Below are 25,201 nucleotides of genomic sequence, written 5' to 3'. Positions count from 1 at the left end.
TTGGCTATTGTGACACTTGTGCCAATCAATGTGTGTCATAAAAAACACAACATGCTATTACACTGTGATGTCTACATCATAATGGGGCTGGGGGATAGCTCAGTGGTTTAAGCATTGGCCTGCTAAAGCCAGGGTTGAGAGTTCAATCCTTGAGGGGGCCATTTAGGGATCTGAGCCAAAAAATTGGGGATTGGCCCTGCTTTGAGCAGGGGGTTGGACTAGATGACTCCTGAGGTCCCTTCCAACCCTGATATTCTAGGATTCTATGATAATATTGCAGCAAAACATAGCAGCATTCGGTAGTGATGGCACAAAATCACATATCAATGAAACATGATGCAAATATGACTGTCACAGTATGATAACTTTGTGGCTCTCCAACTCCATTTGATGAGAAAAGTTAATTACATGTTATATCTGAACAGAATCCTATAAATTTTAAAAAACACAAGAATATATCATGGAAAGCTAAAGCAGAAATACATAAAACAAATTTATTAGACTTTGCTGCTAAGACTTAAATAAGCATAATTAAAAACAAAAAAAACTAAACAAACCTGTGGTAGTTGCGGACTCTGTCTACCAATCAAGGTCCACTGACCATTTCTCACTCTGTATCCACTTACCACCTTACCTACAATAAACATTTACCACTGCATGAATGTCAGATGTAATACTTTAGAAAATCAACATATTTTGTATTAGCTATTTTCCTCTTAAAGATGTATTACTTAAATGAATAGCATGATTAAAGAAAGAAATATTTTAAACAATTATGTACATTTTCTGCTCAAGTTTAAATAATGTGATAAGAAGATTTTTGGATCTATATTTAACTCAGATTGTAAGTTAAGGTTGTATAGCATTTTTAGTTATAAAAGAGAGGCAAATACTTGAATTATAGCGGTAATGAACTCTTACCTAATCGGTGTGTATGAACTCTATAGGCAAAGAGGTGCATTGGATATTTTTGATAATGGCAGGCAATATCTGCATCAACCACTGTTAAAACAAACAAGAATAAAACATTTTAAAAATGCTACTTATTCTCTCAAGGAAAGTGACTTTTACAGTACTTCACTGAAACATAAATTTGGAAGTAGTGTACAAAATCTGCAATGTAGGTGCAGGTTTAAAAGGCAGTGGACAATAATCTCTTATATTTCTATAGGAACTTTAGGCCAAAATGATCCCCACATACTTTCACTAAGAAGCTGACATACAAATTATACACATGGATCACTTCAAGCACTACTGAAATGCATCTACTTCTGGGCTGAAACCTAGAAGCTATAGCAAATAGCTCTGCAATAATTTAGAACAATAAATTTGCTAATATATTATCGGGTTGAACAGTACAGAAAAAACATAGATAAGAGACAAAAAAGATAAACACACAGGGGAAACTCACATAGGCAAATTAAGAGTAGTAAAAGAGATAACGGAGGTTTCATTTTAATGTATAAAAACCACGTATAATCACAAGGCAGTTTCAGAGAGTCAGATTCAGGCATGGACACTAACAGGGCTATGTCTAGGGTCCTGTCTTCCTGCGTCTCTCACACAATCCTATGCTTTTGTGGATGAGGGCTTCCTTTGGGAAAGACTCCAGCCTGCCTGAAGACTGGGAGCCATCATCTGGGGAGAAAATAAGGCACCAGCCTGCACAAGGGACATGTTGCCCAGCAGACAGCTCTTCTACTGGGGCCTCCTGTAACCAACCATCTCTTCTTTTTACCATGTCAAAATTGCTGGGCAGGTTAGAGTAAAACAGCCTATAAAGAACTGTTAAACTGGGTGAATACCAGGAGGTCCAAAGTTATTAGTTGAGCTGATTTAAAAAAAAATCATTTAGATGAAAATTTCCCAAACAGAAAATTCAATTTCTGCAAAATGAAAATTTTCTGTGAGAAAGTTTCAATTTTTCAGATTTTTTTAAATTTTATTTTCTGTCTGAAAATGCATCAAAATATTTAGCTTTGGTTCAGACTGACTCAGATAAAAATATTAGTTTGCTGAACTGACCTAAAATGTCTAATTCAGTGACAGTTGAATATTCGACTGCATTCCATATGGTGGTGCATTGCCCCAGTGGAGTTGTGGTTAGGAAACAATGGGGATAATCAGACATCCAAGCTACAGCTCCTGTGAGGCAATGTACCACCATAGGAAACTGCAAATTAATGTTAAATTGCTCAAAATGAAACATGTTAGGTCCATTTAATAAACAGAAATTTACCATTTTGATTTGGGAATATCAGAATATTTTGATCGAAAATGCCACAATGAAACATTTTCCCATTTCTGAACCAAAATGTTTTGGAAATATTTGTTCCTTGAACAAATTTCAATATTTCAACTTTTCATCTCAATTTGGGAGAAAAACAGCATTTTGAAATATCAGAAATTCCTGCAGGGAAAGAAATTCAAATTTTTGATAAACTTCTTAGTAAGTAAGGAAATCTGTGGCTCAGGGATTGGCAACCTTTGGCATGAGGCCCATCAGATAATCTGTTGGCGGGCCGCAAGACATTTTATTTATGTTGACCATCCACAGGCACAGCCCGCTCAGCTTCCAGTGACAACAGTTTGCCATTCCTGGCCAACTGAAGGTACGGGAAGCGGCGGCCAGTGTGTCTCAGCAACTGGGAGCTGCAGGGGGCTGTGCCTGCGGACAGTCAAGGTAAACAAAATATCTTGCAGCCCGCCAGTGGATTACCCTGATGGGCTGCATGCCGACAGTTGCCAACCCGTGCTGTAGCAGATTAAGAGAAAGATCCCAGAAACTTCAGATTTCAGTGGGTTGCAAATGAAGTCAGAAAAGGGATAAAGAGTGAAATTCTGCAATCTTAGACAGTAGCAAATGTTCCTGCATGTATTACAATTTTAAAGAAAAAATAGTCACCTACTTTTTCCCCAACAAGTGAACTTTTTATTGGAAAGTAAAATGTTTGTTTCTCTAAAGAGAAGAATTAGGCTATATATATATAAATATATATATAATAGTTGCCTATTGATTATGTAATTTTTAAAAACAAAATCAAAAACAATTTTCAGATTATGTTACATTGATGATTATTCTTCTATTCCATACTGTTAGACTCTTTGAACCTAGTCTGATGGAACAGCAATATAAATTGAAGAGTGTAGGTATTTTTTAGTATTTATTTTAGTTAGCAATAAACTCTTTCACCTATGATTTTACAATTCAGAGAGTCTCTGTGAAAATATTTTCCATATTAGACAGATGAACATCAGAAGATAAAAATTACACAGATTGCTTTATAAGGTTCTCACTCACCTTTTTCCCCTGGTGGTATAACAGTATTCACAGACATCATAAGATACATGCCAGCAATCAAAGGCTGCCTGCAGAAAAATAATCACATTTACCTCAAAGCTCCATAAACCAATTAATTGGAAAATGGTCCTCTACAGGCGATAAAATCCATAACAAGTAAAAAAGTCTCCATAGATACCAAACTTAAAATGTAGTATTACTATTAAAAATCAGTTTTCAGGGTGGAGAATCATAAAATCATAGGACTGGAAGGGACCTCAAGAGGTCTTCTAGTTCAGTGCCCTGTACTGAAGGCAGGATTAAGTATTATTTAGACCATCCCGGACAGGTGTTTATCTAACTTGCTTTTAAAAATCTCCAATGACGGAGATTCCACACCTGCCTAGGCAATTTATTCCAGTGCTTAATGACCCTGATAGTTATGAAGTTTTTTCTAATGTCCAACCTAAACCGCCCTTGCTGCAATTTAAGCCTATTGCTTCTTGTCCTATCCTCAGAGGTTAAAGAGAACAATTTTCCCCCTCCTCCTTGTAACAATCTTTTATGTACTTGAAAACTTATGTCCCCTCTCCGACCCCCGCTCGGTCTTCTCTTTTCCAGACTAAACAAACCCAATTTTTTCAATCTTCAGTCATAGGTCATGTTTTCTAACCTTTAATCATTTTTGTTGCTCTTCTCTGGACTTTCTCCAATTTGTCCACATCTTTCCTGAAATGCAGTGCCCAGAACTGGACACAATACTCCAGCAGAGATCTAATCAGCGCGGAGTACAGCGGGAGAATTACTTCTCATGTCTTGTTTACTACACTCCTGCTAATGTATCCTAGAATGATGTTTGCTTTTTTTTTTTTTTTTTTTTTTGGTAACAGCATTACAATGTTGACTCATATTTAGCTTGTGATCCACTATGACCCCCCAGATCTCTTTCCGCAGCACTGCTTTCTAGGTCGTCATTTCCCATTTTGTATGTGTGCAACTGATTGTTCTTCCTAAGTGGAGTATCATAGAATCATAGAATATCAGTGTTGGAAGGGACCTCAGGAGGTTATCTAATCCAACCCCCTGCTCAAAGCAGGACCAATCCCCAACTAAATCATCCCAGCCAGAGGTTTGTCAAGCCTGACCTTAAAAACCTCAAAGGAAGGAGATTCCACCACCTCCCTAGGTAACCCATTCCAGTGCTTCACCACCCTCCTAGTGAAAAAGTTTTTCCTAATATCCCACCTAAACCTCCCCCACTGCAACTTGAGACTGTTACTCCTCGTTCTGTCATCTCGTATCACTGAGAACAGTCTAGATCCATCCTCTTTGGAATCCCCTTTCAGGTAGCTGAAAGCAGCTATCAAATCCCCCCTCATTCTTCTCTTCTGCAGACTAAACAATCCCAGTTCCCTCAGCCTCTCCCCGTAAGTCATGTGTTCCAGTCCCCTAATCATTTTTGTTGCCCTCCGCTGAACGCTTTCCAATTTTTCCACATCCTTCTTGTAGTGTGGGGCCCAAAACTGGACACAGTACTCCAGATGAGGCCTCACCAATGTCGAATAGAGGGGAACGATCACGTCCCTCAATCTGCTGGCAATGCCCCTTCTTATATAGCCCAAAATGCCATTGGCCTTCTTGGCAACAAGGGCACACCCTTGACTCATATCCAGCTTCTCATCCACTGTAACCCCTAGGTCCTTTTCTGCAAAACTGCTGCCTAGCCATTTGGTCCCTAGTCTGTAGCAATGCATGGGATTCTTCCGTCCTAAGTGCAGGACTCTGCGCTTGTCCTTGTTGAACCTCATCAGATTTCTTTTGGCCCAATCCTCTAATTTGTCTAGGGCCCTCTGTATCCTATCCCTACCCTCCAGGGTATCTACCTCTCCTCCCAGTTTAGCGTCATCTGCAAACTTGCAGAGGGTGCAATCCACACCATCCTCCAGATCATTAATGAAGATATTGAACAAAACCGGCCCCAGAACCGACCCTTGGGGCACTCCGCTTGATACCAGCTGCCAACTAGACATGGAGCCACTGATCACTACCCGTTGAGCCCGACAATCTAATCAGCTTTCTATCCACCTTATAATCCATTCATCCAGCCCATACTTCTTTAAACTTATTGGCAAGAATACTGTGGGAGACTGTGTCAAAAGCTTTGCTAAAGTCAAGGAACAACACGTCCACTGCTTTCCCCTCATCCACAGAGCCCGTTATCTCGTCATAGAAGGCAATTAGATTAGTCAGGCATGACTTGCCCTTGGTGAATCCATGCTGACTGTTCCTGATCACTTTCCTCTCCTCTAAGTGCTTCAGAATTGATTCCTTGAGGACCTGCTCCATGATATAATGCTAATGTCTCAGATCTCTCTTTAATCAGCTCCTTGAGTATTCTAGAATCTATTTCCTCAGACCCTGGCGACATGGAGACATCTAACTTGTTTAAGGTTTCAGAATGGTAGCCGAGTTAGTCTGTATCAGCAAAAACAACGAGGAATCCTTGTGGCACCTTAGAGACTAATACATTTATTTGGGCATAAGCTTTTGTGGGCTAAAACCCACTTCATTAGACGCACAGAGTGAAAAATACAGCATCAGATTAGGCCTGAATAAAGACTGGGAGTGGATGGGTCACTACAAAAAGTAATTTTCCCTCTGCTGATACTCACCCCTTCTTGTCAACTGTTGAGAATAGGCCACTTCCACCTTAATTGAATTTGCCTCATTAGCACTGAGCCCCCTCCCACCCCCTTGGTAAGGCAACTCCCATCTTTTCATGTGTTGTGTATACACACACACACACACACACAGAGCTTACTATATTTTTCACTCCATGCATCTGATGAAGTGGGTTTTAGCCCACAAAAGCTTATACCCAAATAAATTTGTTAGTCTCTAAGGTGCCACAAGGACTCTTTGTTGTTTTTGCTAACTTGTTTAAGCAATTTTTAGCTTGTTCTTTCCCTAAGTTAGTCTCTGATCCTACCTCATTTTCACTGGCATTCATTAAGTTAGATATCCAATTGCTACTAAACTTTTTGGTGAAAATTGAAACAAAAAAATCATTTAGCACTTCTAGCACTTCCATATTTTCAGGTTTCAGAGTAACAGCCGTGTTAGTCTGTATTCGCAAAAAGAAAAGGAGTACTTGTGGCACCTTAGAAACTAACCAATTTATTTGAGCATGAGCTTTCGTGAGCTACAGCATCCGATGAAGTGAGCTGTAGCTCACGAAAGCTCATGCTCAAATAAATTGGTTAGTCTCTAAGGTGCCACAAGTACTCCTTTTCTTTTTGCGAATACAGACTAACACGGCTGTTCCTCTGAAACCTATCATTTCACAATCACTTTCACCCAAGCTGTCTTCCGCCTTCAAATTCTCAACTAGTTCCTCCCTATTTGTTAAAATCAAATGTAGAACAGCCTCTCCCCTTAGTGCAGAGGTGGGCAAACTTTTTGGCCTGAGGGCCACATTGGGTTTTGGAAATTGTACGGAGGGCCGGTTAGGGGAGGTTGTGCCGCCTCCTCCCCCTATCTCCCACCCTTGCTTCTCACCCTCTGATGCCCCCCACCCCCAGGACTCCTGCCCCATCCAACCCCCCCGTTCCCTGATAGCCCCCCCAGGACCCCTGCCCCATCCACCCCCCTCCTTGCTCCCTGTCCCCTGACCGCCCCTGGAACCCCTGCCCCTGAATGCCCCCCATTGCCCATCCAACCCCCCTCCTTCCTGACTGCCCCACGGGACCCCTGCCCCCATTCAACCCCCCCATCCCCTGTTCCCTGCCCTCTGACCGCCCCAACCCCATCCACATCCCCATTCCCTGACTACCACCCCTAACTCCCCTGCCCTCTATCCAACCCCACCTGCTCCCTGCCCCCTTACTGTGCAGCACAGAGCACCAGTGGCTGGTGGTGCTACAGTTGCGCTGCCCAGAGAATTGCCCGGCCACCCAGAGCGTTGCGATGGTGTTTAGTGTAGTATATTGGTCTCTGTAACTGCTACCAGTAGCACATTCCTACGTGGAGCAGTTTAATACACTACATCAGCAGCATGGGGCGCTGAGGATGCAAGGGAGGGAGAACAGCGGGGGAGGGACCGGGAGCGAGCCTCTTGGGCCAGGAGCTTAGGGGCTGGGCAGGATGGTCCCGTTGGCTGGATGTAGCCTGTGGGCCTTAGTTTGCCCACCTCTGCCTTAGTGGCTTTCTCCACATTCTGAAATAAAAAATTGTCTCCAGTACTTTCTAAGAACTTGTTGGATAATCTGTGCCCTGTTGTGTTATTTTCCCAACAGACGTCTGGGTAGTTGAAGTCCCCCATCGCTACCAATGACTGCACCACAACTAAAGGGGGCAGAATTTGTCTCAGCTTACCCAAAGAAGGGCAGCTCTGCTTTGTGGTGGTGCGGAGGAGGTGTGGGGAGAGCAATAAGGTCAGAAACTGCTGTAAAAGGTGCTCAGTGGTCAGCTTTGTAGCATCCCCTACAGTGGTCATCCCCCCCTCAAGGAACGTGCATAAAGGTACGAAACCTGGGTGGGGCAACTCTCTATGTCCAAGCAGCGAGGAAGCCAGCATGTCTCCAGGGAAGCACAATCAGGATTGTTTAAGCAGCATGGCTCCAGGGGCACGGAGAAGTGGGGAGGCAGCCTAGCAAATGGCTGGTACCTCGTTGTGGCGGATGTTCAGTGCAGGTACTCCAAAGGGAGGGCAGCCAGTGACCAGATAAATGGCCTGGTAAAGGACTTAAAAGGAGGTACTAGATAAAGGAACAGAATGGGGGGAGGGGGTTCAGGGACTCTGATAATTGGTATGACAGGGAGCCAACCCCTTTCCCCCTCTGTTCTCATAGCCCTCCTTAACCCTCTTACGAGGCTGGTGGATGGTAAGGTCCAAGCCATGGGTCGGCTGGGGGACCTGGATGGAAACAAAGGGGGGCTGGTGGAAGCCCTGGAGAATTGATTTGAATAAGCATGGATTTCCCTGCACTGTACACTTTATCAGCAGGGAAGTCCCAGACATCTATATAATAAAGTTGCAGCCTGATTAAAACCCATAACAAGTCTCCTGTCCTTCTTGCGGTGTACCCTCACAACTCCTGTGCTTTGGATGATTTTGTTAGTTGTTTACAAAAATCCTCATCCACCTCTTTTTGCTGGTTAGGTGGTCTGTAGTTGAACCCTACCATGACATCACCCTTGTTTTTTACCCCTTTTATCCTTACCCAGAGACTTTCAACATGTCTTTTTCCTATTTCCATCTCAATCTCAGTCCAAGTGTATATATTTTGGATATACAAGGCAACACCTTCTCCCTTTATCCCCTGCTTGTCCTTCCTGAGCAAGCTGTACCCTTCTATACCAATATTCCAATCATATGTGTTATACCACCAAGTCTTTGTGATGTCAAATGAGATGTCATAGCCTTTCTCCCCCACCTTTTTTTTTTTAAAGAGGAAGTAAATTTGAAAGCTTTTTTCACAAGTTTGAGAAGAAATAGGGCAAACACTAAAACAACATTAACATGTATATTCCTCTTTAGCTTCTTTCCCACCCCTAATTTCTAATACCATACTAGGCTCCCAAACTAACATCTTCCAACGGTTATGATGTTATGTGGAGCAAAATATAAGAAAGTTACCTAATGTGAGAGCATTTGACTAATAGGCAATAAATGGTGCATTTTATTGTAAAACTATAATGTTATTCAAAGCTTGTGTTCATGTGTGTTCATTTCAGGCTGTGCAAAATAATTTTGGATCTGTTGCCACTGAAATAAGTGACCAAACTCACATCAGCTTCTACGGCAACAGGGGAGCCCTGAATTAAATTTGGATGAATTCCATTACATGTATTAAAAGTGCTTACCTTTGATGTGTCAGATGTAATGTTACACCAGAGCAATCCTTGTGTTTATCTGCACAAAACATGAAACAGGAGTTAATTTATTTAATGATTAGTAACTAAGTTTTATGTGATTTTTACTGAGTGGATAAAAAAGTGTCAAAAGGTAAGACGCCTTTGCTATACATGTTGCACTTATTCTCCCTGCACCAGTCTTGATGGTGAAATTGTATTTGCATCACAATCCTCTGAACTGTGTAAGGCTTCGAATTATTTTATTTATTGTTCAGAACTACAGCAGTCTGAAATCATAATGCTGCACTTAGTTTTTAAAGCAAAACCAGGAGTGATCTCCAGCATGAAAAAGTAACAGAGACAGCATTTTTTGGCAGGACTAAAACATGCAGAACTTTGTGCCTTGAAATGTATATGTGAGTTGACGGGAAGACATTTTTGTAAAGCTCAAAAGCAGTCATTTTGCTACACTACCAGCTAATTTAAGTTTGGCAAAAAGGATTGAAAACAAATGATTTTGCAGAGGGGAATCTAAACTTTTTATCCATTAAAACAAAATTTACTGTGACAGAAATGGCAACATTGCCTCATTATAAAGTCAGCATTTGCACTTAGATATTGTACTTGAAGAAAAAAAATATCATTTCATTCACCATCCTCCACTATGTTCAACATCATTAACGTATTATGTAATCATTGCCCAACGATCGTAACACTTCAACTTAAAAAGGACACTTAACTTGATATCTAGTCAATTTGAAACAGAGTTAAAAACAGTTTTCGGTTTTTAACTGGCTTGACTTTTTTTGTTTTTGTTTTTACAGCCATATCTTCCTATTCTAGAAAATGTTTTACATAGAAACCGGCTATACTGAGATAATGAAAGTGTCTAAAGAACAACTGCTATTAAATACACAAAGTAAATGAACTGGATAAAAAACACAGACAAAAATTCTTATCTCCTAATCTTTTTGTTAATCTTATGTGATAACTGTAACAATTGTAGGTGAAAAGTGTTAAAACAAATGAATTTTTTTAACTGATGGTATCTTTAAATGTTTCAAATAATCAACCAGAAATAAGGTGCATGTAATGTGGTTCATTGTGATGCACAAGGAGAGACAGAATTGCTAATGACATTTTTTAAGATAACTGTACTCTGGACTAAAAGCAGGATCAAGCTTTTTGTTACAGAATTAATTTGACAGATTAAAAAAGAATGGGGATATTTTCTGCTCATCAGGAAGTAACTGTACTTTCAAAAAAAGAGTCAATCTGAACAGTGTGGTGTATTTTCTTCACACCCTTACCTCAAGAAAGAGTGGTGAACATATACAGATATGAGAAAAAGAGTGATCATAGTCTGGCTAGTTACAAAGGGTTAAGATTTAAATAAAATCAGCATAAACTCTTTTTATAATTAGATATTGTGTTGCGTACAACATCTCACGATTAACTGATAATCTTTGCTTCAGCTTTCTTTCACTAACATTTGAGTTTTCCTTAAATAAAACACAAACAAATTTAGGAGAAAATATAAAATGGACAATGGTAGAAAGTAACTAACTCTTTTTGTAGTACTGTGTACTCATGAATTATTAAAAATGCTACATCAGTAAAGAAAGTTGTCAAAACAACCTCTCTAGGTTCTCACTTATTCCCATCACCATGGTATTTGAGCGTTTATGTTTCCTTGGTTACATTTTTTCAACAGGTATATCTACAGCAAACAAACTGAAGCTGCAAGTCATTGGTGCTGAATCTTTCACACACCGAAACAAAGCAAAAAAATTCTTAATATGTATAAAGGAAACAGAACTGAATGAAGCTTTCTTATCTTGATCACTGTAATCAGCCAGATAAGACCCATTTACTATAGTCACATCAAATGTTCAGAAAGCAATGTCTAATGAGGCTTCTTGAAAGAAAAAAGTGTGATGAAGGAGAAACAAAAGCAGCTGAAAACTTAAGTGTCAACACAGATAAGAAAAGCAGATCCTTTCAATATAAATGGAACCTCTGACTGCATCTCAAACTGTGCAGAGTAAGGCCTGAAATAGACAGAATTCTGTAATTCTTAATGCTCTTTTACAGTGGGTGAAATATGGTTTCAGCAGAAACCACAAGCACAGAATTTCAATTACATTCAAAGTAACAGTCCTGCAAATCGCCACAACAACACAATGATATACTCAAAATTAGCCATTATTGTTGTCACATCTCTCTCCATATTACAAAACAGCAAAACAACTTGCCAAATACACATGGTTCACTATGAACAATGGGAAATGAAGACTTTTGATGGGGGCTATTCTTTTTTAAATACCACATACGTTTTATGTAATATGACTGGTTTAGTACTAATCGTTTAAACAAAGCTTTAGTTAAGATAATCATAATGCCCAATGAGGGTGAAAGACAGTACTTTCCCACAGAGAGTTATAAAACAAAGCTCTTGTTATAATGAAAGATGTGCTCTATAATATGGATTTTTATTTGCTGAGAATTCTAAAAACCAGGAAAAATGCAGATCACTAACATGTATGCTTTTTAAGGAATAGGCTTTCACATTTTGAACTATTATGTTATTCAAAAAATTATGTGCACGGGACTGCATGTGAACTTTAAACCTGTTTAAAACACCTTTACTTCAGATGTTTCATATAACACATAATATTCAAATTCAAATGCACTAACATTAATGCATGTAGAACATTGGTTAAATTTTAACCTTGAAAGAATTCTTTTAATCAGAACAGGGCAAGTACTAAACCACGTTGTGTATGAAACACATTCAAATGAGTGAGCAATGCATCAATACATTCACAAATGATGAAATACTCTATCAAAAATTAACTTGTCCTATTAAATTCTGAGTGATGACACATTGAAGTCTTTCCTCCCCCTGATCTATTGATCTTCTCTCAAAAATTCCATTTTTCCCCCTCTTGAGATTTTAATACCGACATATTGGGGGGGTCTCTATGGAAAGCGAGAATTTATTTTCCATGCTCATAGGTCTCAGTTTATTTTGAACACATAGTTTAGATATATAGGGAGAAAAGAGGAGGAAGGCAAGATTGAAAGCTAAAGTAGACCATGAAAAAAAATACAGTAAGCAGTTGCTGAGGTCCAGGGGAAAAAAAGTGGTGAAGATACCTCATGCCAGAAAGAACAATACTTGTCAATCACACAAAACAAATGCTGCTTCCAAAAGAACCAAGTCCAGGGTCAGAAAACACTAGGGAAGGAAAGTTATTGGACCTTAAGTAGGAAAACTGAAGAAAAACTAAGTACAGGACAGAAAGAGAGAGAGAAAGGTCGTTTAATTTTCTAAGGCATTAAAATGCTTCTAGATTACATCTATTTTTCTCACAATCTTCAGGAACAAATACCTATCCTGCCTGGCCTCATCCCCATAATTAACACCATGTTCATTCTATGTACCACAATCTTCATTTTTAGGATTCAGTTCCTTCTTGGGGTCTTCTCTATTTCACCTTCCCCCACTTCAAATTGTGCTAAAAATTTTGTTGTTGTTGTTTTATGGCACGGGCTGCAGTGCCACAAATCGTGGCTTGTACAAGGTTGAAACTGTATAATAGATTACTCTGTATCAGGTGTAATGAAGGTTGGAAAATATTTGCTATAATAGAGAATGTTTTGGATACACCCTTTTTTACTAAGGGCCAGATTTTCAAGTGTGTTTAGTAATTTTTTTTTGCCTCATTTTTGGGGTCTCTAACCTGAGACACTTTTAGGGGGCTGATTTTCAGGAAGCAGCAAAAAATCTGTCTGAAGTTGGACACCGAAAAAACAGACACCCCAAATTACTAGTCACTTTTTTAAATCTTGGCCCTCACTTTTAGTGCATAGCGGTTTTCCTATATAAACACGTCAGATGTATTTCAGTTTACTCCTGCTCAAATGCTTTCTACCTTCACAACTTTCAGAGAGTTGAGCAAACAGGCAAAGTTCCCCTTTAATCCGGATTTAGCAATACCAAAGTAAAGCCAAAACTATCAGCGAACAAGCTAACCTGTATTGCCACAAGATAAAGCACTCGTATTACTCAACTCGGAGAATCACATCATTGTAGATAATAGAAAGTTGACTTACAGTGCACTACAGCAAAAGCAAATTAATACAAAGACTGGGCTAGATTACAGACTTGTGCAAGTGATCGCCTAGAGAAGTTGCTAATTTTTGCAGGTAAATACGAGCATTTGCTCTAAATAGTCTCAAAATGTCTGCAGAGATAAATGTTCTTTAACAACTGCTTCCCCTCCCCAGAACTCACATTCCTGAAACTATCAGAGCTGCTGAGCGCTCAGTTCAGCACAGTTGAAAAGAATGAAGCAATGGCAGCAGATGTCTCAGTCTCCAATAGAGCTTTTCTAATAAATGCTGTTACAACTAAGCAATGGTGGTGAAATATTGCACAAATCCAACAAAATCTTAAAATCATCTTTCCAACCTGTCACTCTGGCTAGCCTAACTGCTTTAATTTTACATTTCAGCTATAGAGCAAGTACACATTGCTCTAGGACAAAAAAATTATTAGCTTCCATTTTGCCCTATGGCACATACAAGAAAATACATTCATCCACCTCAGAAGCAGGTTCCTTTCAAGATGATTCTCTATGCTGGATTTCCAACAGAGATCAAATAAGAAGAATCCTGCCTTTGTTCATATCTTTTATCAATGCAAAAATAATGGTGCAGGTTAAAATGCAGCACTATGGTTTGAAATATAAACAGAGATCATTTTCTTTATCACCATATTAAGATTTACTTTTAAAAAAGTATTACTAAAACTAAGTCCAATAGCCAATGTGTGCTTAATTCAGTAAAGAAATGATATTGTGCACGCGACCTATGTCACTTTTCACCAGTTTTTATGGAGAAATGAGTTACTAAATGCTAGAGCTGGTTGGAAATATTCTGACAGAAAGGGTTTTTTTGGTCAGAAAATGCTGATTTCTCAAAATTTAAAATGTTCTGAAAAGATGTGTCAATTTTGGCAAAAATTCTGATGGAACTTAGGCAGGTTTCCTGAGAGGTCACCCTCCTGGCCTCTTACCTGGCTGTATACAATCAGGTGGGCTGACACAGAACCAGAGCTCCCAGGGCTTCTGGGATTGTTTTAGTTTCCAAAACAAAATATTGAGGAATTTCACTTCCATAAAAAAATTCAAGTGTTGGCATTTTATCCTGACTGAGGATGAAATGTTTTCCAAAATGTCAAATTTTTGAGGAAAAGAAATTCAGTTTCTCAGCCAGATCTACTAAATACTTGAGAAAACTCTTCCTCTAGAGATCTTATCTATTGTTGGAAACAAACATAATGTCTAATTTTTAGTGCCTTTTGCCTACATGGGTATTTGTTATGAATTAAGAAACCTGGTCTGAAATCTATCTTCAATATTTTCATTATTTTATCCTATGTATTTATAATATTTGCATAGGATTCAGTGAATAGTATGGGAAGTTCTAAGTGGGCAATTTAATACCTATACATTTATATATATATTTATCCATTGGGCTACAACTGTCTTCAATTAAGTATCTTCTTTAGATTTCAACCCTGTAAGGATTGTATTTTTATTAAAAATTCTTAATTTTCTATCCTGAGAGTCAAACAAATCACTACATTTTCAACACAATCATGTTCATCATCCAAACCATGCAGAATCTAATGAAAACACTTAAAATCTGTTTTAAAAAATCAAATTCAATACACACCATTCAATTTGTTTTACATTACATTTTTCTAAAAAGAGGTTTCTGAAATTCTCTATGGAATCCACTTTTCACTCTGCTGCCTTTGGATAAAATGTTTGATTATTTTTTCTTTGTAATTTCCAATCTGTTCCTACTTTATTCATAGTACAATGTGTGTTTCTTCTGCTGAATAATTTAACACCTATGAATTCTCTTTTATATTAGTCAAGGAGACTCTAGCTTAATAGTAAAAGTATTTGCCTTATATTTGGATCTTAGTAACATAAATCCTGTAGGGCTTATATTTTTGATAAAAGATCTTCATATCCATTTTCTCTGTGTCATATCATAGTCATTTTCAGCACTTAGAGTGTAGTTATACTCTGAAAAAATGATGCTGTAAAAATGCTCAACAGATCTTGTCCCTGTGTGTATTCAGAGTCACATATGCTTACTGCAGTGATAAAACAGACTGCACTGATTTTTTCTTTTTTATGCTTCTGTCAGCTCTGCAGACTCAACGCAGCTAAGAGAATGCTAGCTGGATTCTATTTCTTCTTATAAATCAATAGAATTGTTTACTTTACTTTCCCGATTAGTTACACCTATGCAAAACTAGTTAAGGCAATGGAGTTGCACAGGTATCTATGATGTCATAATTTAGCCTGCAGTGTTTTTGTTTTGTTTTGTTCTTTGAAGTCACGAGGACGTATGAAAAGGAGAAACCTCACTGACTGTTAATTTCCAGGTTTAGTTTGCAAGGTTGTTGGTCTTTTTTCCTTGTGACCTGAGAACATTAGATATGCAAAACAATGACATGCAAACACAAAATCCCATGATGCAATTTTAGTGTCACTCTTCTAAGTAGCATAAAACCTTTATAGTCAACACACTACTGCATGTGGATAGACTACACAAATACTGTATATAGTATATAATTTTTTCAACAGCAAGCCAATCATCATGCAGATCTTTGCAGGAAGCTGGGAATTTTAACCTTATCAAGAAAATCAACAGACAATGTATTGTAAATTCTATAGTCACTTATGTTTTTAATGGAAAATTATGGTAGGTCTGCAATGCCCAAATCACATGCCCATTAACCAAGAACCACATCTATCTACTGTATTTGTAAAGAGTATATCACTGTAGTACCTAAGCACCATAAAACTCCTCCTAAGGAAAAAAATAATCTACAGAAAAGTGTTACACCCAAGAAGGAATGGGCACAACGTAAAACATGTTGGATGAGAAAGAATGGCAGCTGCAAAAAGGAGTGTTTGGGTGTCTAAATGCATGGAGCCAGAAAATCCAACAGAAATCTCAGCTTCAAAGTAGAGCTGGGTGGGAAATGATTTTCCCATCCTGTCAATATTTTGAGAGTTCAGACATTTTTCCAGTTTCACATCAGGACAAAACTGACACCTCTTGATTTTTTTTTATTGGGAGCAGGAGAGACCCACCATCCCATAGGCTAGCGGTTAGACATGTTTGGGGGTGGATCTCAATGGGTATGCGTACACTGCAAAACAATAACCCCCCCCACCCCAGCAGTGAGTTTCAGAGCCCAGGTCAACTGATTTGGGCTTGTGCTACAGTGCTAAAAATACCAGCATACTTCCTGCTTTGGCTGGAGCCTGGGCTCTGAAACCCGATGATGGGGAGGGTCTCAGAGCCTAGGCTCCAGCTCAAGTTGGGAAAAATACACTGTTATTTTTAGCCTCATAGCATGAGCCTAACTCATTTGATCCAGGCTCTGATACTTGCTGCTGTGGGGCTTTTTTCCACAGTATAGATATACCCAATGTCTCCTCTTGGAATTGTAACGGGAGCTCACCTGGGATGTGGGAGAGTCAGGTTTAAGTCACTGTTTAAGTCACTTCCTATTCCGAGGAAGGACTGGAACCTGGGTTTCCCACCCCTATCCTCAGGTGAGTGTCATTAGCTATTCTGGGGCAGGGAGTTTCCCTCCTGTTTCTTCCCTCCACAACTTTCACTCTGGACTTGACAAACATCTAGCTGAATCTGGTATCTGTCAAAATTGAAACTTTTTGTGAGAAAACTGGCATTTTTTTTACAAAAAACCCTTTTGAAAAATTCCTAACCAGTTTTACTTCCAAGTTCTGAATCCTGGGACATCCATACAGAGTGCCTGCCCTTCATGCACCACCCAGTCCCCTTACAATAAACAGCAATGAGCGGTTCAGCCACTATTTTGCCATTGCATCTGCGTAGTAGAGCCACAGAGGACTTAAAGCTGGCATAAGCAGCACTCTAATTCATCACTTTTGACTGGAAAAAGGTCTCACAGATTTGTTGATCCAGAGCTGCATCCTTCAAACAGATTAACATTCAAACCAGTAGTATGTGTACTTGCTGCTTTAAAAAGGCTAATTGACAGGGTTGAAAACAATTATGAGCCAAATCATCACAGAAAAAGAATTTAAACAGAAAAATTGAACCGTTTACGAGCACTTTACTAAGTACCTCAAAAGCCACAATCCAAAAGCAAGCCTGGTATAAAGAGAAAGTGAAAACAGCTATGCAGTATATAAACAAATGTAAAAAAAAGGGGAAATGGATAGCAGTAAATATCAGTTAGAAGCTAGGAAGTGTAGAAAATTGGTAAGAGAAGAAATCTATGGCCAGCAGGCATCCTAACAATGGTACTGGCTGATCGCTATATAAAAATGGTAGAATTGTCAGTAATAATGCAAAAAAAGGGGGCAGTGTTCAATAAATACAGAACTGAAATATTTGGGTGTCAAAAAGCAGATGTCATAATGATGAAACAATTTCCACTCCAACAGTAAATACAGATGATGTTAAAAAGCAACAACTAAAGCTATATTTTAAATCATCAGATCTAGGTAATTTACATCTGAGAATTCTGAAAGAATTGATTGAGAAGTTCTCTGGACCATTGATGTTGATTTTCAATAAGTCTTGGAACACTGGGAAATTGCAGAGGACTAGAACAAAGCTAAGGCTGTGCCTATATTTAAAAAGAATAAACCCACGTAACTACCAGCCTGTCAGCGTGGTGTCAATCTGAGGCAAATAATGGAATGGCTGAGATAGGACTTGATTCATAAAGAATTAATGAAGGGTAATACAATTAATGTCAATCAACATGGGATAACAGAAATTAGATATTCTCAAACTAATTTGACATCTATTTTTCATAAGACTACAGATTTGGTTGATTAAGTATATTACATTAGTACTATTACCTTTGACTTCTGTAAGGGATTTGACTTGGTACTGCATGACATCTTGATTAATAAACAAGAACAATACAAAATCTAGATGGCAAACATGATATAATTAAAAACTGGTTAAATGATAGCTGCCAAAATGTAGTTCTAAATGAGAAATCATTTTCAAGTGGCTATGTTTCTAGTGCAGTTTCGCAGGGATGGGTTCTTGGATTTAGACTATCATTTTTATTAATGAAAGTGAAAAACCATAAAGTTGTCACTGATGACACAAAAATTGGGAGGATGGTAAATAAGGAAGACGGCAGGTCCCTGATACAAAGCGATTCGGATCATTTGGTAAGCTGAGCACAAGCAAACAATGTGTGATTCAACATGACTAAACATACGGACTTATATCTAGGAACAACAAATGTAGCCCATAATTACAGAATGTATCCTGGGAAGCAGTGACCATGAAAGAGACATGGGGATCATGGTGGCTAACAGCTGAACATGAGCTCCCAGTGCAATGCTGTGGTCCAAGGGGCTGATGCAAACGTTGAGGGTATAAACGGGGTAATTTCAAATAGCAATAGCGAGGTTATCGTACCTCTGCATTTGGCACAGGAGCAACTGCTTTTGGAATACCCTGTCCAGTATTGGTGTCCACCCTTCAAGGAGGATATTGAAAAACTGGAGATGGTTCAGAGAAGTGCTACAAGAATGATTAAATGATTGGAAACCATGCCTTATAGTTATAGGCTCTAAGAACTCAATCTGTTTAGCTTAACATAGAAAAAGTTAAGGGGTGACTTGGTCAGTCTTTAAGTACCTATATAGGGAATAGAATATGATACTAGAGGACCCTTCAATCTAGCAGAGAAAGGTATAACAAGAAACAAAGGGTGGAAGTTAGAGATAGATACATTCAAACTAGAAATAAAGCAAAATTTTTTAGAGAGAGGATAATTAACCATTTAAACAGTTTATCAAGGGCTGTGATGGATTCTCCATTGCTGGAAATTTTAAAATCAAGACTGGATGTTTTTCTAGAAGTGTGCTCTAGCACAAGTACAACGATTAGATTTGCAGCAGGAATTAAAATAGGGAGGTTATATGCTCTGTGTTATACAGGATGTCATATTAGATGATCACAATGGTTCCTTCTAGTGTTAAAAACCTGTGAATCTATATAGGTGTGTCCACCTCACTGAAATATGTGACAACACTTATTTTGTTGAGGAAGGGGTGGGAGAAGCATTTTAGCTCCTGTGCGCTCCACATGTTCTCTTCCTTTTGAAGCCCAATGGTGGGTGCAGAGGTTTCTAGACTTAACTTATGAAAGTGGAGATTTTTTCAAAGGCACAAATGGCAGTTGGGGTCTGTCATTTGTGCATTTGAAAATCTGCCCCAAAAGTCTTCATCACTTGTACTTAAAGATACTAGATTTTTCAAACAATGCAGTAAGTTAATTACAATGTAAAGCAAAGAAAAATGTCAGATCCAAAACATTTCATGTGGATAAAACAAGTTTAAAAAATCGCTATTAGGAAAGAATCAGCTTTTTAAATGATCAAGTTTAACAACACAGGGTAACTTGGTACGTCCAAAATTCAGAGCTACATAGTGTGCATTTAAGAACCCTAAAATAAAGATAAAATAGGTCCTAACTGTATCTTGCCTGACTTCTCCCACCAAGCCTAGGGAGCTCATGCCCTGCAATACTGGCCCCATTTCAGCCCCCAACCATATGGCTTCCAACTTCTCAGTGGACCTGTTGGGTCAAAACATTTCAGTTTCCCTAGAAACCAAAGCAGAAAGGGAAGTACAGATCCAGGTGCCAATGTGCCCTTTTCCATGACTGCTTCCCATCTCCCTCTTCTTCTTCTGTTCTCACTTCCCATACGCCATAAACCTCTTCTCCTCTTTTAGTCGATTACCATCCCAAAAAATGTGCATTAAGTAGTCAGCTCGACTGCTTCACTTGCGAGTTGTATTTTTTTCCCCTCGGCCTTTGTTATTCTTAATTGTTTTGGACTCTTTGGGGGCAGGGACTACAACCTGGTATATGCAGAGAAGGATTAAGGCACACACATTACAAACAGCCAAATAACATTAACTCTGCCCTGTAGCAACAGTATGAGAAAGGGGGGTGGGGGCGCGGGCGCGGAGGGAATCCCTGCGCCTCCCAATATATTTTTAAAACTCAGTTTAATCCAATCTGGATCCATTCACGCTGAAACAGATTAATCATAGTAGCAGTGTTATAGCATTGCACATCCCTACAGGGCAGAGTTAAAGTTGTTTGAGTTCCTTAATTGTGCATTTCTATACCTTAAAATATTCTGATTTCATTTACACTGAACCTTAATTTTGAATGTCCTGGTTTTGTAATGCTTGTATTTGGAATAATTGACATCTTTTTCACCCTTAATTTCATCATATGTACTTCTACAACCATAACTCCACCTTAATGTAGTTTTTTGTTTAGGAGCATAAATAGTAATAAAACAAAAAACTGATTCTCCTTCCCCCCGCCATTCAATTTGATAACCCTTTTCTAAACAGGACTGTTTTTACAGATCTCACTCTATATAGCAAAGTTTGTTCTTTTTGCAGTTAGGCTTTATTTTTTAACCCATAAGTGTTTTGGACCACATGTAGTGGTCTTTAACTTTGGTCTCTGACCACAAAACAGTAATGTTTAACTAAATACAGAAGCATTATCATTTGGGATGTATCTGAGAAAAATAGCATAATTTGCTTATTAACTGGTTAAATGAAATCAGTTGAAAAATTACAGTACAGATCTGTGTGTGTACTTTGGGAGAAAAGAATGAAAGTGCAAATGGGAGCAGAGTTGAATAATTAAAATATGCATAATTCATTACTATATCTACAGCCAAATATTTTATACTTATATATCCAGTAAAAAAGTATATCTGTAATGTCTTATGTCACAGTACATTGAACTCTGAATACTGCTACTGAATCCATGGACTGTTACTATTGTTTTCATTACTGAGAAAGTGCCAGATGACATGAATTAAATGAATAGATTTCATCCTTCATTCTGAATTATTACACATTATGTGTACTCTACTTTGTAAAAAAGTGCAACTATTATATTCTTACAATTGGAAATCCCTCTCTTAGCAGTTTAAGTCTTGGCACATATAAGACAAGTTTCTTTTGGATAATTTCTGAAGTGTTAAAAATATTTCTAAAGCTGTTCACAGAGCTCAACATTAAATCTGCTTGAGGAGTGCAATCAAGGTTTAGAGAGAATTATATCAGATTACATTTTTCCCTACTCAGACTGAGATTATCACAAGCAAGCTAAATTAGAAGCTTTTTTTGATCACAGAAGAAAAATGAAATATTTTGCATGTTAAAAATAAAAGGTTGGAGCACACAGTACAAGTATGGTATTTTGTCATACTTATTTTAATCTCTCTCTTCTAACAACTTCAGTAGTATCCAACAATCCCATCAACTACTGACAAAAAGTAGAGCTATTGAGATTAACAGAAATACTGATAATCTTCCCCCAAGCCCTTTCTTCTACCTTACTTTGGAAACTTGAAAAGATAGGTTGTGTAAGTTAAAGCAGTCACCACAATGGATTTTTGTGACAAAGAACAGAAGAGGAACAAAAATCTTATTAACTGTGAGATTAAACTATCAGATTCATTCCCTAATTTAAGAAATTTTAAATGCTCGTGTAGCAGGCAAACAACTTCAGGGGTTCATTGTTTTCCATTTAAAAAATAAACCAGACCTACTCAAGCTTTATTATTAGAAATTTTATAAAAAAAATCCCACATGTGACTTGTACTTAATACTGAAAAGGAACTCTCAACTTCCCCAAGCAATAACGAAGAGCAGGCTCTCTCCTAATATATTTTCTTCGGAGGGTTGTGATTTTAATTATAAATTCTTCTGGCAAATGACGATTCCCAAGGGTTTGCACTGGCTCACCTGTATTGTTAGATGTAGAAACAGATTCTTTCTGAGCACAGATAGGAGCAGCCACAGTTGTGCAATATACCCTTCTACTGTCCACATAAAATTAAAACAGGTACAGCACTGCCATTTGTGCAGACTTTTTTTTGTCAATTATTATGAGGCTTTACAGCCTTATATCCCCTCATATCACAAACATTTAAAAACTTTTAAAAATAAAAACAAGTAGAAGTAGCAGGAACTTATTCAATCACTGAGTACATCTCCCTGCTTGTGCTGAATTATTTTCTATAGTACAATTTCTAATGCTTTGTATACTGAAATCTATTTTTAAGTGCATGAAATGACAGGGTTTTCAATACTGGAAGATTATTCAATTTTGTAATATACTGTATCTTGCTATTAGAATTCAACCCCCACCCCCATTCCTGTTATATAAACTTCTTTGTTTAATCTCCAAACTAGTCATGCTCCTTTATGCCACTGTATGAAATGATGCAATTCCCCTATTTCATTTTTTTTTCTTTAGCGCCTACAAATATTTGTACTTCCCACCCTAAATCATCAGGGATCTTCATACCCAGGTTTAAAAGCCACATTGTAATACATCATGGTCAAAATCCAGCAGCATAATAATGTACAGTTTTGTCTGTTAAAGGATAACAGAAGGCCATATGGCTAATGCACCAATCCTGTATTGCAAACAATCCTCAAGTGTGGAGAAATAAATGCACATATCTGAAAAATGTCAGAATAAGTCACTTTATGTTTGTTTGTTTTGAAGTTCTGCATTAGTTACACTGCTACTATATATATTTCCCCTTGTCCAAAAAATAGATTCGAGAGGGATTTATAATAATGAAATACAAATGCTCACTTATACCAGTTAACAATATACTAGCTATGCTTGAGATGATTAATTTGAGATATCAAAAGATACTTACAAAAATGAAATCAGCAAAACTAATTATTTTTTATAACTCTGGTCACAGCTTTTCTATTAAATATCAAGATATCATATCCATGTCACCAGAAATATAATGAATTCTTTTGGTTTTTTTGTGCAAGTATTTCACTGTAAAGCAAGAAGACAACACTTCAATCTGTTTCTGAGATTGGTATAGTTCTTGGTAGGTTCAAGTCACTCTGCTTTTTTACCTCAGGACCCAGTACTGAACATTTTAGTGAAGTCCTTGCTAATTTAAGGACAGGGAATAAAACTATGCTGGCAAAATATTAGCAAGAGATATATTTTAATAATGGTGTAATTCTACACCAAAAAGAAAAAAAGATTTGATTTACCATTTAAAAAGGGGAATCGTTTCCTAACTCATGCAGTTTAAGTTTTTGAAACAACGTATAGAATTGACAAATCTTTTAAATGCATGTTGATCCAATTTAGCAAAGCTGAATGCTTTAAGGATTTTGGAAGTAAACATAAACAGCACTTTACAAAATGAAACAAACAAATAAAAGTCAGTGATCCTGCCTCAAAGCTTTCACTAACAAATTACTTTTCGGATCCAAACTTGTTACTGTATTTGATCACAGATGTACTACCTAATTTATAAGAGCCATATTAGCTCCAGTTTTGAAAAGGATTAATATTTGAATAGCTGATTGTACTCATGCCTCACATAAATTGGATTTTTGTGGTGTTTATATGAAAGTGTATCAAATGCAGTCTGTCCCTTTAGGTGATGGTAAACAGGGAAGCCACCATCTGGATTTTTGATTCGTGACTAGAGAACAAAACTCCTAATTCAGAAAAATGTGCAGAAAACAGGAGGCTTACAAGGTGGGTATTTGCCCCTTATGTTATAGAAATTCACAAAAAATGTGTAATAAATATAAATTTATGGTCCTCCCAGCCTTTCACAGATGCTGGTAGTACTGGTGTATATTTTAGATGTTCTATTAGATAGATATACTAGAGCAAAAAGACGTATATTCTGGCTGTAGAGTCTATCCACATGCATCAACAAAAACAAACCAAAGAGCAATGTTTATATTTTCTTAATAACATGAGTATTTTGAGAGTATTGTGCTTCTTTGAATACTGATTGATTGACTAATGTCTCTCTCTCCTTAACCAAGATTCAAACCAGATATAGGCATAGCTATTTTGCACTGATTTATTGCACTCATTAACAGAACTGAAAAATCAAGGTTTATGAATACAAAAATCTATTCTAATATGCTATTCTATTTTAAAGTATTTTACACTAAAATATAAACTTGAAAGAAAGATGCAAAATAACTTTCTCAGAGGAAAAAAGATGTTAAATTGTTCTGAGAAGGAGTCTGACTCCGCTTACAGAGCCAATCGTGAAGATGACCACAGTTGCCTTTTGTTGTTTTCTTTGAAATTTTACTAAAATATAACCTTGTCTTTCTCCTTTCCATACATCTTTTAAAAAGTTTAAGTCAAGCTTACATTTTTAAGTTAACTTTTTAGGTGCTCAGCTGAACACAGCATGCCCTTTTCTTCTACCCCCACTTGTGGCAACTCCAATGGAAATTATTTTAATAGGTAACAAATGCTTTTATTTTTTTTGGTGAAGCAATCTAAATTTTTTCAGAAAGGAATATATGAAATCATATTTACAGACTACAGTTTCCAAAATACATACCTCTGAATGCACTGACATCCCCATAATGTACTTGGAGCACAAAATATTTGCTACCTGTTTCTCCTCCAACTTTGAATCCAACACCTTAAAATAAAGAAGATGAGTTAGGGTTATGGAAACAATACAAAAGGTGTATTTTAAATAGTTAGACACTAGTAACACTGTCTAAAAGTCCAAGACTGAATATTTAGACTGGCAATGGAGGAGGAAAGTTTCATTTTAAGATGTCTGAAAAAACTACTGGTCATAGAAACTACAAAATAAATACATAAATAAAATGGAGCTGAAGTGTCACGGAACATAAACTTCTGATATTCATCAGTCTGAGTCATAGTCATCAATGAAGAGTAGACTGATTTAGGCAAATAATTCCTTCATTCCAATGCATATTAGGTAGGATTATAAAACAAGAAGATGCACGTGTTCTTTATTAGCCACAAAGGATCCTAATGTAATGAATGTTTATTTTCATTTCCCATTTAAACAGTTAATTTAAGTGTAACAAGATGTAAATTGCTATGTATTTATGCATAAAATATTAA

The 25,201-nt window shown here is 37.6% G+C and overlaps 1 protein-coding gene across 9 annotated transcripts in view; it reads right to left on the bottom strand.

Moving 5' to 3' along the window:
- PAM (peptidylglycine alpha-amidating monooxygenase) overlaps positions 1-25,201 on the bottom strand; it is a 222,824-nt gene that overhangs the window by 76,342 nt on the left and 121,281 nt on the right. For all 9 annotated transcript variants that reach the window (XM_048849474.2, XM_075128592.1, XM_075128594.1 and 6 more), the window contains exons 7-11: positions 24,660-24,743; positions 9,146-9,194; positions 3,302-3,369; positions 922-1,002; positions 558-634 (exon numbers count right to left, since the gene is read on the bottom strand). In XM_048849474.2, the coding sequence (XP_048705431.2) occupies positions 558-634; positions 922-1,002; positions 3,302-3,369; positions 9,146-9,194; positions 24,660-24,743 (359 nt within the window). The remainder of the gene's footprint in view (positions 1-557; positions 635-921; positions 1,003-3,301; positions 3,370-9,145; positions 9,195-24,659; positions 24,744-25,201) is intronic.

This window comes from Caretta caretta, chromosome 5 (genome assembly GCF_965140235.1).
Source record: "Caretta caretta isolate rCarCar2 chromosome 5, rCarCar1.hap1, whole genome shotgun sequence".
In the NCBI taxonomy this organism is placed as follows: domain Eukaryota; kingdom Metazoa; phylum Chordata; order Testudines; family Cheloniidae; genus Caretta; species Caretta caretta.
This window is presented reverse-complemented; position numbering and strand designations above follow the sequence as displayed.